The sequence below is a fragment of the Monodelphis domestica genome, chromosome 4 (assembly GCF_027887165.1).
Source record: "Monodelphis domestica isolate mMonDom1 chromosome 4, mMonDom1.pri, whole genome shotgun sequence".
In the NCBI taxonomy this organism is placed as follows: Eukaryota; Metazoa; Chordata; class Mammalia; order Didelphimorphia; family Didelphidae; genus Monodelphis; species Monodelphis domestica.
Window position 1 is genome coordinate 418,978,480 of NC_077230.1, and position 12,929 is coordinate 418,991,408.

The window sequence follows — 12,929 nt, forward strand, 5'->3', positions numbered from 1 at the left end:
TAGATAGATGGATAGAAGGATGGATAGATGGATGGATGGATAGACAGATAGAAAGACAGACAGACAGATAGATAGATAGATAGATAGATAGATAGATAGATAGATAGATAGATAGATGGATGGATAGACAGAAAGACAGGCAGACAGACAGATAGATAGATAGATAGATAGATAGATAGATGACAGATAGATAGATGGATAGATAGATGGATAGAAGGATGGATAGATGGATGGATGGATAGACAGATAGAAAGACAGACAGATAGACAGATAGATAGATAGATAGATAGATAGATAGATAGATAGATAGATAGATAGATAGATAGATAGATAGATGGAAGGATGGACAGGCAGATAGATTGAATGATTGATAGACTAATAGGTAGACTGATTATATAGATCAATAGACAGACAGACACAGACAGACAGACAATGGATGAATAGACGGATAGACAGAGAGATGGATGATGGATAGTTGGACACAGATAGACAGATGAATATATGGATAGAGAGGGAGAGAGATGGATGGGAAGACAGATGGATAGGTAGGCAGATAAAGTGATAGATAGATAGATAGATAGATAGATAGATAGATAGATAAATAGATGGAAATATATCTATCTCCTTAGTCTCTCCCTTGAGTTCACACATGTGGTATATGTGTGTATATATATATATATATATATATATACACATATGTGTGTGTACATACACATTGTTGTTCAGTCATGTCCAACTCTTTGTGACCCCATTTGGTGTTTTTTGGACAAAGATCCTGGAGTGGTGGTCTGCTATTTCCTTCTCCAGTTCATTTTATAGATGAAGAAACTAAGGCAAACTAGGTTAAGTGACTTGCCCAGGGTCACACAGCTGGTAAGTGTCTGAGGCCGGATTTGAACTCAGATCTCCCTGACTCCAAGTTTCCAAACACGCTATCAACTGTGCCAGCTAGCACATACATACAGATATATGTAATTTGGGAGAAATCTGCCAAGAGAAGATAATTAAGCCCATGGAAACTGGTGAAGTAAGAGAAAAGAGGGTCCAAGAAAGAGCCTTGGGGCCACCCACAGCCTGATCTGGATGGTGGTCCCTCACAGGAGAGTAAGAAAAATCAGTCCCCTAAGTAGGAGAAGAGCTAATACAGAGGCATGTCTTGGGATCTTCGAGGAGAGAGAACACTGTGGGAGCCAGCGGTTAACTGCCAGACGCTAGAATTGATGCTCGCTCGGTCTCTGTCCGTAAGACGCGTGCCCCTCTTTTCTTCTTTCTTGTCTCGTCCATTGGCCGTCTGTGTGTGTCTAGGACACTGTCTGCCTTCTCTTCTTTCTTGCCTGACTGGCGGCACTGCGTCCTCCTCTCTTGGCCTGTCTCCGTCTGTTTCCAGCAGGGGTCATGGGTTTCCCAGACTGCAGAGGGTAGCATTACAGCGCTCCACAAGCTGGGAAATTCATCAGGATGCATGTATTTTGTGCTCATTTCTGGCCTCCCCTTTTGTAGGGCTGCAAGGAAGAGGTCAATAGACAGGCTGAGATTTCTGCCCTCCAGAAGCTCGGGAGAGAGACCAGGGACAGGGACAGAGAGACATAGGAGGGCGGAAAGAAATAGAAGGCGTGAATTCAGGGGGCCAGGCCCCGTGCGTGGGGGGCTTTCTTCAGGAGACAGAAAAGAAGGGCTGGAGGAATTAAGAGGGAGAGAATAGTGGCTAGGAGGGTGGTCCGCTCAGCCTTCAGAGAGGAAGGACAAAGGAGAGGGAGGTATGTGTGTGCTTAGGAGGAGAAAGCCTGAGTGCCTCAGAACTGCACATTCTGTCTTGTTAGGGGGAGAAGAAAAGGGGGCTTGTGGACATTTGGGCCCATCTACAAATCTCTCCCATGACCCTCTCTGGCCACAGTGATCCGGCTCCCTCTGCCTGCCCCTGTCCTGTTTGCCTCCTTGTAAGGACAGACTCTGGTCTCCAACCAGCCCAGGGAGCCCGGAGGAGAGAGAGAGCTTTCTGTCTTCTTCTCTGGCCAGAGATCCATGACTACAGGGCACCAAAGACCATTTCTTCACCTGTCAAGAGAGCCTTGGCACGGATCATCAGTGGGGCCTTCTGGGCGCCCCCTCTTGTTTCCACAAAGAGACTGCTGTCTCTGGGTGTGCCTGGAGCCTGCTGGTCTACCACCCCCAACAGAGCTGACTGGCAACTCAGCCAGACCGAGAGCCAGAGGGCACTCCTACTTACCAACTGGGTCCACCCCATGCTTGGCTCCCTCCCCCACCGTCCCAGCCCCAGCTCTGGGGGAGCCCATTTCGGAAGGCCCTTCCAGAAAGCCGAGTCACTGGGCTCAGTCCTGGGGTGACCCTGGGATAGGGGAAGCCGTACAAGCCCCCTCTCTGTCCCAAGACCCCGGGGGCCTGTCTGCTTGGCCCTCGCTGTCCCGTCTCAGCTTGAGGTGATGCTGTGCCTCTGTCTCCCCCTTGCCATCACCGCATCCTGCGCAGGCGTCTTTTTGCATCCACCTTACTCTTCCCTGACTCTGCGTCACAGCGGGCAACCCAGCGCAGGCCTCTGCCTCTCTGTCCTTTGTCTCTTGTCATGCTTATTCTGGGGGACAGCATTTGGTGGTCTGGAGGATCTAAAGGAGGGTACTATTGGCTACTGGTGGCCATTGCTCAACACTCATCTCTTCTTCCAGTGGTCCATCTTTTCCTTTGCATCCTGCTCTTACGCTCTGCCTGGCTCTGGGGGTCTCTCCTTTTCCCATGCAGTCTCTCTCTCCCCTTCTTGTTTCCTTGTGGACTGCTCGGTCGGGTGATGCTCTCCATGTGCCAGTTTATGACCAGATGAGTTTAGGACCCAAAGTCACTCCCCTCTCCAGAAGCCTCAGTCTCCTCCTCTGTAAAATGGGAGGTTTGGATTACACAGCCCTTAGCCTTCCCTCTGTCAGAATTTTTAGGTTCTAGTCATGGGACTGTCTTTTTTTTTTTTTTAACCCTTACTTTCCATCATAGAATAAATATAAATATTGGCTCCAAAGCAGAAGAGCAGTAAGGGCTAGGCAATGGGGGTCAAGTGACTTGCCCAGGTCACACAGCTGGGAAGGGTCTGAGGTCATATTTGAACTCAGGACCTCCCATCTCTAGGCTTACCTCTCAATCCACTGAATGACCCAGCTGCCCCCTCACAACTGTCTTCTGATGTTTATCTACTTCTCTCAGGCATATATGCTATCCCTGACTTTATGTCTTTTGGTCTCTTTTTGGCATTCATTCATTCAACAAATACCTGCTCAGTAAAACAAAAGGCAAAGAATGAGCACTATATTTGGAGGCAGAGTAGAAGGGAAGGGAGTACGCATTTATAGAGCACCTACTGCATGCCAGATTCTGTGCTCAGTGCTTTTATAAATGTTAGCTCATTGGAGCCTCACCACAATATTGTCCCCATTTTACAGGTGAGAAAACTGAGGCAAACATTCAGTGGCGTAGCCAGAGTAGGTCATAGTCTTACACAGATGAATAGATAGATCCGTCTAGGAGAGAGGATGATAGGTAAAGCTGTGGAATTGGGGGAGTTCACCAAGAAAGAGAAGAGAGAGCTAAGAAGCCCCAGCATCTGGGAGGGCACCTATAGTTAGGCAGGTGAATGGTATGGATGTTAATTGATCAAATAAGATCAAAAAGGATTAGTCAGACAGACGGTAGAGTCAAGAGAGAGGATGATTCCCATTTTACAGATGAGGACACTGAGGCAAGCAGAGGTTCAGTGGCTTGCCCAGGAGCTGTGATTACCGTCCCCATTTTACAGATGAGGACACTGAGGCAAGCAGAGGTTCCATGACACAAGGTCACATTTGAACTCGGGGCCTGGGGCTGTGTCCACCCTGCCGAGGCGCCTTCGCTCCCTTCCTCCCTCCGGCCCTCTAGTCCCCGGAGGTCCAGCAGCTGAATAGACCCGCTTTGACGGGCCCCGGGGGTGGCGGGTCGTGTTCTCGCGGGGAAAGGAGGCTCCGGATGCCCCCCGCGGCCCGAGAGGCCTCGCCTGGCCCTGCCTCCCATTCCTCCCCGGAGCCCCTTCCTGGAGGCGGCGGGGAGCGAGGAGGCCATATGGCGGAGGCAGGCCGGGAACGCGCCTCTCCTGCCTCCCCTTCGGGGCCCAGCCAGCTGGCCGGCCGCGGCGTGGCTGCGGGGGAGGAGGCAGAGGCCTGTTTTCCTGCCTGGGTGGAAGGAGTGGAGGTGGGGGTGGGGGAGACAATGGAAAATGCCTCGGAGAATCTGCAGCTGCAGGAATTCTTTCCCGGTCCGCTGCCCCCCTCCCCCCGCCCCGCCTCCGTCCCCGCCCCCACCCTGGCCGCCGCCGCGGCTCCCTCGCTTCGCTCCGTTCTTTCCATTCCCCCCTCTCCGGCGCTCGCTGACGTCTCCCCTGGCTCCCGCTGCTCTGGCCGCAGGGAGCGCACCTTCCTTGGGCTCTCTTCGGCCGGCCCTCGGGCTGGGGAAGGAAGAGAGCCCCAGCCCTGGGACTGCCGCGGAGAAAGGGCGTCCGGCGGGAGCCGAGGGATCGGGATGGCATGGGAAAGCACTAGACCAGGGTCACCACGTCAGCAGGCGGTCCTTAGGGACCTACCGTGTGCGGGGGATACTGAGCGAAATGAACCATCCCCCGCCCTCGAGGGGCTTCCATTCTAATGGAGGGAGAGGGGGGAGCAGAGACAGAGACAGAGAGGGATGCCAAATATCTTGGTTTTGACCCTTATCTTCCATCTGGGAATCAATACTGTACGGGGCAGCTGGGTGGCTCAGTGGATTGAGAGTGGGTCCTAGGAGGTCCTGGGTTCAAATCTGGCCTCAAACACTTCCCAAAAGTGTGACCCTGGCCAAGTCACTTAACCACTACCTCCCAAGCCCTTACCTCTCTTCTGCCTTAGAACCAATAAACAATATTGATTCTAAAGGTGGAAGATAAGAGGGTCAAATGACTTGCCCAGGATCACACAGCTAGGAAGTATCAGAGGTCAGATTTGAACCCAGGACCTCTTGTCTCTGGGCTTGGCTCTCAATCCACTGAGCCAGTCAGCAGTCCCCAATACCAATTACCTTAAAAAAATAATACAACATAATTGCAAGGTAAAAGGAACCAGCAGCTGGGAAAAACTAGACTTTCCTTTGCTATTACGATTAGCTTTGTGACCTTAGGCAGGTCATTTCCATCTCCAAGCTTCCCTTTCCTCCTCTAAAATGAGGGAAGGAGCCAGGGAACATGTACCATCCCTGGCACTTCTGACACGGAAGCTTTATAGCTTTCATGACCCTTATTAAACCTCCGTTTTCTCATCTAGAAATCAACATTCCTGCATGGACTCAGGGACAGATAGAGAAACAGAGTTGGAAGCTAGATGGTGCCCTGAACAGAGAATGGCTCCAATCAGCAGAAAGGCTCGGTGTGACCTTGGGCAAGTCACTTAACCTTGTCTGCCTCAGTTTCCTCATCTGCAGAATGAGCTGGAGAAGGAAATGGCAACCATCCCAATATGTCTGGAAGAGTAGGATGTGACTGAATGACAGCAACACCACCACCTCTGAGTGTAACCGAATCTCCTTTAGTTCATTAGATGATACAAGATCTCCAGGGACAGGGACAGATAGCTGGGTGGTACAGTAGATAGAATTCTGGGCCTGGAGTCAGGAAGACCTGAATTCAGATCTGCCTTAGATACCTGGGCAAGTTACTGCAGCCTGTGTGTCTCAGTTTCCTCATCTGTCAAATGAGCTGCAGAGGGAAATAACCAACCTTTCCAGTGTCTCTGCCAAGAAAACCCCAAATGGGATCACAAAGGGTCTGACATGACTTAAACAACACAACAACCATAACGTGGGTATAGAATCAGGACCAAAGAGCAGGGTTCAAGTCCTGCCACTGACAGGATTGGCTGTGTGACCCTGAGCAAATCACTTAACTTCTAAGTGTCCCAGACAATTTCCTGAAGGGAAAGGATACAGAGGGATCTCCCACAGGCAGAGGTGGAGGGAATTCCCATACCCAGGCTTTCTAAACACCCATGAAGAGGTTCTGGGTTCAAATTTGGCCTCAGACACTTCCCAGCTGTGTGACCCTGACCGAGTCACTTGACCCCCATTGCCTAGCCCTTACCACTCTTCTTCCTTAGAACCAATACACAGTATTGACTCCAAGACAGATTACTCCACCCTACTTAGTCTAACAAAATCAGGAATGTCTACACCCATACTTACAACCCTAAAATTATCCTTACAGGGTTTAAAAAAAAAACACTCATCAAGTCACAGATCTGGACCAACCCTCCACTCTTCCTACCCAAGCTTGGGAAGCTTAAAAGGAACCTAGAAATGAGAGCTGTGGCTCTCATTTTACATTCAATAAGCAGAATGCACATGCAACATAAATACTACACATTGCATATTATATAATATAGAAAGCATCATTACATGTAGTATTGAATATAACATCTATTGCACATCGTGTAATATACCAAAAATATATTATTAAACTCTATATATAATATTATGTATTACGTACAATTAAAAAATATAATGTTATATGACTAGAATTTCTATTTAATAATTAGGTTGCACATGTAACATAATTTACATAGCATATTATATATTATATAAAAACATATATAATTAGAATATAAATTTAATATATTGCATATCATATAATAAACAAAATATTGCATGTTATAATTAAGCTCCATGTTTAATATTATTATATATTGTGCATAATATAAAAATATAATGTTGTATAATATAACCAGAATTTCTATTTAATAGTTAGAATGCATATGTAACATAAATAATATACATTGCATAATAGTTATAAAATAGAAAACAACATGACATATATTATAATTAGAATCTAAATTTCATATATAATCTATTGCATATCTTAGAATATACAAAATATTACATATTATAATTAAATTCTAATATTACATATTATGCATAATATAGAGAATCTAATGTTATATAATGTGACTAGAATTTCTATTTAGTAATTAGAATGCATATTTAACAATCTACATAGCATATTATATATAATATAAAAACAACATTACATATATTATAATTAGAATCTAAATTTAATATATTGCATTTCATGTAATATGCAAAATATTATATATTATAATTAAGCTCCATATTTAATATTATTACATATGGTGCACAATATAAAAAATGTTATATAATATGACTAGACTTTCTATTTAATAATTAGAATGCATATGTTACATAAATAATATACATTGTATAATAGATATAAAATAGAAAACATTACATATAATTAGAATCTAAATTTCATATAGAATCTATTGCATATCTTGTAATATACAAAATATTCTATATTATAATCAAACTAATATTATTACATATTATGCATAATATAGAAAATATGTTATATAATATAATTAAAATTTCTATTTAAGAATTAGAATGCATATGTAACAAATACTATACATTGTATAATAGATATAAAATAGAAAACATTACATATATTATAATTAGAATCTAAATTTCATATATAATCTATTGTATATTTTGTAATATACACAATATTATATATTATAATCAAACTCTAATATTACATATCATGCATAATATAGAAAATATAATGTTATATAATATGACTAGAATTTCTATTTAATAATTAGAATGCATATTTAGCATAAATCTTATACATTACATATTCTAGAATCTAAAATAATATTACATATACTGTATTATAACTAGACTCTAATATATTGCATATAGCATGCAAAATATTCTACAATATAATTAAATGACATTTACTATAACATATCACACAGTATGCATAATATACAAAATATAATGATGCTCAGTAATATGTGCTAATTAGAATTTCTATTTAATAATTTGGATTTCAGACTTCAAGATAGAAGGGACGTTGGATGTCATTGTGTCCACCCTGTTCATTCAGTCAGTCAACTAGCATTTACTAAGTGTCTCCTCTGTGCCAGGCACTGTGCCAAGTCCTAGCGATACAGAGACAAAAGATCCTCTTTGCTTTCAAGAAGCTTACAGCCATTTTGCAGAGGGGGAAACTAAGTCACCCAGCTGGGAAGATTCAGGGGCTAGATTCTAATCTGAATGTAAGTCTGGCGCTCTCTACTGCGCCACACTGTCCCGTCCCAGGAAGCTTGTCAGTAGGGCTGGCATTTAAGAGTTGCCGAGGCTAGAAGGGGAGGATGTTCCAAGAATAGAGAATGTGGTGATCCAAGGCAGCGAGGTGAGAAAGTGTGACGCTCCTGATGGTTCCATGGCCTCAATTCCAGAGAATCTGCATCTGGGTCTCAGGACAAGAGGAGAAGTGATGGGGGAGTGGCAGAAGCAGTTACCAGTCCAGGCATTAGCCCTTGTTTGGCGGCCTGGGCCGGAGGCTAGATTTGGACCTGGCTTTGCATCCCAGCCGTGCTGTTTACTGCACGAATAGATTTGGATAATTTACTTCCTTCTCTAGGTGGGCCTCAGTTTCCTCAGCTGGACAAGTCAGGGCTTCATACTAGATAATCTCTAAACCCCCTTCTAGGTCTAAGCCTTACATTCTCTGTCTCTGCTTGTTCTCCTGTTGTATCCATGCCTGGTTGGATCCTGGGACCAAAAGGGTATGTCCTGGAGGAGGCAGCTTGGACCAGTAGAAACAGCATAAACTAGGGGCAGCTAGGTAGCACAATGGATAGTGCCAAGCCTGGAGTCTGGAGGATCTGGGTTCAAATCTAACCTCAGACACTTCCTAACTGTATGACCTTGGGCAAATCACTCGGCCCTGATTGCTTAGTCCTTGTTAATCTTAGAATTGATACAGAGACAGAAGGTAAGGGGAAAAGAGAAAGGAAGGAAGGAAGGAAGGAAGGAAGGAAGGAAGGAAGGAAGGAAGGAAGGAAGGAAGGAAGGAAGGAAGGAAGGAAGGAAGGAAGGAAGGAAGGAAGGAGGTCCTGGGTTCAAACTCACCTAAAAAGACGGGCAGACTCAATGACGTCTTGGGTCCCTCCATGCTCTGGATCAAGAATCCTGTAATGGATCTCTCCTGATTCCTCTCCTCCACGGAATTATTCTCTCCTCTATCTGCCCACAGACCATGGAGTCTCAGGTGGAAGAGTGGTGCCGGGAAGTGGGGGAGCTTCAGGCCCAGACCGCAGCCTTACCCCTGGAACCGGCAAGCAAGGAACTGGTAGGGGAGCGGCAGACAGCAGTGGGCACACGCATTGTGCGCCTCATCGAGCCCCTGAAGGAGCGGCGGCGCCTTCTGCTGGCCTCCAAGGAGCTCCACCAAGTAGCCCATGATCTGGAGGATGAGATTGTAAGTGGCCTGGGGATGAGAGGGGTCTCCAGGGAGGGAGGGGCAGCATCATCATAGCATGCATGTTACAAGACTGGGGAATAACAGACTTGGAGCTCAATGCAGTGGCCTGGCAACCTCCAAAAAAGCTCAACACTATTCTTTACTGTAATAAGAGAGGCACAGTGCACAGAGCTCTGGGCTCCTCTTTCAGAGTTCAAATCATGACTCAGACACTAGCTGTGTGACTCTGGGCAAGTCACTTATCCTTGTTGGCCTCAGTGTCCAGTTGTGGCCAACACGCTTTAGAAAGAGCCCTGATGGGGTCACTGTGTATCTGAAGAGCTGTCACGTGGACTTGGCCTCAGTGGGTAGAACTGGAAGCACAGGACAAAGAGATAGATTTGAGATTGGGGAAAGGAAGACCTGCCTAGGGGTTAGAGCCTGCCCCAAAGTGCAATGGAATCGGCTGCCTTAGGAGCTGGCAGACTCTCTGTTCGTGGAGGTCTTCAAGTAGAGGTTTGACCCGTTGGGGGGTCCTCTGAGCTCAGGTCTCGGGGGGATTCGCCCCTTCCAGCTCGGGGCTTCAGCAAGGTAAGGGAAGTGGGGAATGTGGCCACCAGGTCCTGCCTTCCTTACCCCTCTTCCTTCGTCTCATACCAGGCATGGGTCCAGGAACGACTGCCTTTGGCGACTCAGACGGACAGGGGGAACAGCTTGCAATCTGTGCAGCAGCTGATTAAGAAAAACCAGGTGGGGAAGGGGTCTGGGAAGAGCAGGGGGGGCGGCTCAGTGATGACTGATGAGGAGGGCAAGAGGGGTGTCAAACTCACCCAGATGGGGAGGCCACCAGACTGTACATAAGGATCCTAGAAAACCACAGACTAACTTTATCTACATCCTATTTGATTTGATTTAATTTGTTAAGAATTTCCCCCAAACATGGCTGCACTCAGGAACGTTAGCATGCTGCCCATAGGCTGTGTGTTTGACAGCGCTGTGATGACAGGATCATTGAGGGTTGGGGGGGCCAGCAGGGACAAGAACCTAACTGTGTCCCCAACTCACCGTGCAGCCTCTCTCCATATATCCGTCTTCCCTTTTGTAAACTAGAAGAGGCATCATGGACTACCACCGGATTTAGAGTCTGAAGAACTGTTAGAATCCCAGTATTACCCCACGGCAGTTTGCTTCATTGCTTGGTGCCTCAGTTTCCCCTTCTGTAAAAGAGGAGTCATCAGGATTCAGTGGAAAGTCGATTGTTCTGGGTTTGGAATCAGATGAGCTCTTAACAATCCCAGCCTTGTGCGTGGTGCCTCAGTTTTCATATCTATAAAGATGGGACAGTTGGACCAGAGGACTCCAAGCTCTAAGTCCATATTGCTATGCAATGATAACCGGAGGGTCCTGTGCCACCGGCCTGGTGCTAGGGTGCCCAGATGGGGGTTACTTGGTCTCCTCCTCCCCTTGTTCCAGGCAGGGCCCTCCTGCATTAGCCCGGAGGAATTGTGGGGGCTGGCGGTGGTTCTCTTGTGGACCACAAGCCTGACCCATCCTGGCATCTAACCACAGTCCACCCCGCAGCCGAATGTTAACAACAGCAGCAAAAAGAAGAGCTCAGCCACAATTGTTGGAGGTCACTATTGCGGGGACTTTACGTCTCCCGTTCCCATTTTAGAGGCGAGACAACTGAGGCTCAGGCCATGAAGTTTCTTGACATGAGCGCCTCAGAGGGGTGTGGAAGGGGGAAGACTTCCTGGAGGAGGTCCTCTTTGGGTAGGCTGGATTTAAAGGAAGAGGGCCTGGGCTGGAGGACAAGGCTGTGTGGCTTTGGGCCACTCCTTTGGGGACCTCGCTTTCCCCTCCTTTAGTAACAGAGAGGTGTTTCTGATGGTGACCTTTAAGGCCTCTGCTCGTTTTCAGTCCTCTCATCCTCGATTTCTCCTCTGGCCTCGGTTTCCCCCCCTGGAAAGAGGATGCTCCATCGCTGGGGCCGAGAGCAGAGCCGGGCTCGGGTTTTCACGTGGCCTCCCTCTCTTGCCAGAGCCTCCGGAGGGAGATCCAGGGGCACCGAGGCCGAGTGGAAGAGGTTCTGGAGCGGGCTGGGGCCCTGGCCTCCCTGCGCAGCCCGGAGGCCGAGGTGGTGAGCCAGGGCCTGGAGCGGCTGCAGGGCCTGTGGAGCTCCCTGCAGGAGGAGGCCGAGGGGAGGCAGCAGAGGCTGGATGCCGCCTTCCAGGTGGAGCAGTATTACTTTGATATGTCCGAGGTGGAGGCCTGGCTGGGGGAGCAGGAAGTGCTGCTGATGAGTGAAGAGACTGGCAAGGTTCGCCTGGGAATCCGGGGTGGCCAGAGGGAAGGGAGCCTCCGGGCCCCGAACCCGGGAATGGTGGGGGGAGACCAGCCCTTTTATGCCCACCGAAAGCCGGGAGGGAGAGAGGGAAGAGTACAGGGAGATTCGGGTTCGAATCCCGGCCCGGATACTTCCCCACGTCACGCCCCTGGACAAGGCCATTGTCCTCTTTGCCCCTAAGCGTCCTGCTCTGTCCGGCGAGGGCGGGTTGGACTCGGTTGTCTCCATGGTTCTTTCCAACTCTGGACCTCCCATGCTATGAGTCTGTGCCTCGGTTTCCTCCTTTGTCAAACGAGGGGGTTGGAGCAGATGGCTCCGGACCCTTCCCTGCTCTCCGGGCCCTCTCTCCTGCGGGGGGCCCACAGGGACGGTGCCCGTCCCCAGCCGGCCGGCCAGCCAGCGCTCCCTGTCCCCACAGGATGAGCAGAGCACGCTCCAGCTTCTGAAGAAGCACCTGCTGTTGGAACAGAGCGTCGAGAACTACGAGGAGAGCATCGCCCAGCTCTCCCGCCAGTGCCGCTCGCTGCTGGAGCTGGGGCACCCGGACAGGTGGGCAGCGCCGTCTGCCCGGGGTCGTGGGTCGGCCCCTGGGGAGACCCCCAGCCCTGGCCCGGGGGTCCCGCTCTAAGGGGGATGAAGAGCACCTTCCATCCTGGGCAAAGCCCAGGGCCGTGACCAGGGAGTCGGGAACAGCTGCATTAAAATCCCAGCTCAGCCGCGAACTCCGCAGGCCCTGGGGGGGCCCAGTTCCCCCCTCTGTAGAGGGGTTTCTCCCAGGGGTCCCCCAGCTCTCTTGACCCCCCTGCCCGGCCTCTGCAGCGAGCAGATCAGCCGGCGCCAGTCCCAGGTGGACCGCCTGTACGTGGCCCTGAAGGAGCTGGGCGAGGAGCGCCGGGCACGCCTGGAACAGCAGTACTGGCTCTATCAGCTGAGTCGCCAGGTGGACGAGCTGGAGCACTGGATCGCCGAGAAGGAGGTGGTGGCCGGCTCGCCGGAGCTGGGGCAGGACTTTGAGCACGTCACGGTAAGCGAGGAGGGCTGGCCGGGAATCTGATGGCCAGAACTTCCTCTTAAACCCTGCCTTGCGCTCTAAGACAGAAGGGCTGGGCTAGGCAAGGGGGGTAAGTGACTTGCCCAGGGTCACCCAGCTGGGAAGTGTCCGAGGCCGGATCTGGGCCTGGCTCCACCCGCGGAGCCGCTCACAAGCGTCACTTTTGAAGAGGCAGAGGAGGAGAATGAGCAGGCGCCATTTGAGGCAAGGGGAGG

At 49.1% G+C, this 12,929-nt stretch overlaps 1 protein-coding gene across 2 annotated transcripts in view; it reads left to right on the top strand.

The window, feature by feature from the left end:
* Window positions 1-12,929, top strand: part of SPTBN4 (spectrin beta, non-erythrocytic 4) — a 59,835-nt gene that overhangs the window by 35,383 nt on the left and 11,523 nt on the right. For both annotated transcript variants that reach the window (XM_056796189.1, XM_056796190.1), the window contains 5 exons: window positions 9,110-9,334; window positions 9,977-10,066; window positions 11,358-11,636; window positions 12,082-12,212; window positions 12,483-12,687. In XM_056796189.1, coding sequence (XP_056652167.1) covers window positions 9,110-9,334; window positions 9,977-10,066; window positions 11,358-11,636; window positions 12,082-12,212; window positions 12,483-12,687 — 930 coding nt within the window. The remainder of the gene's footprint in view (window positions 1-9,109; window positions 9,335-9,976; window positions 10,067-11,357; window positions 11,637-12,081; window positions 12,213-12,482; window positions 12,688-12,929) is intronic.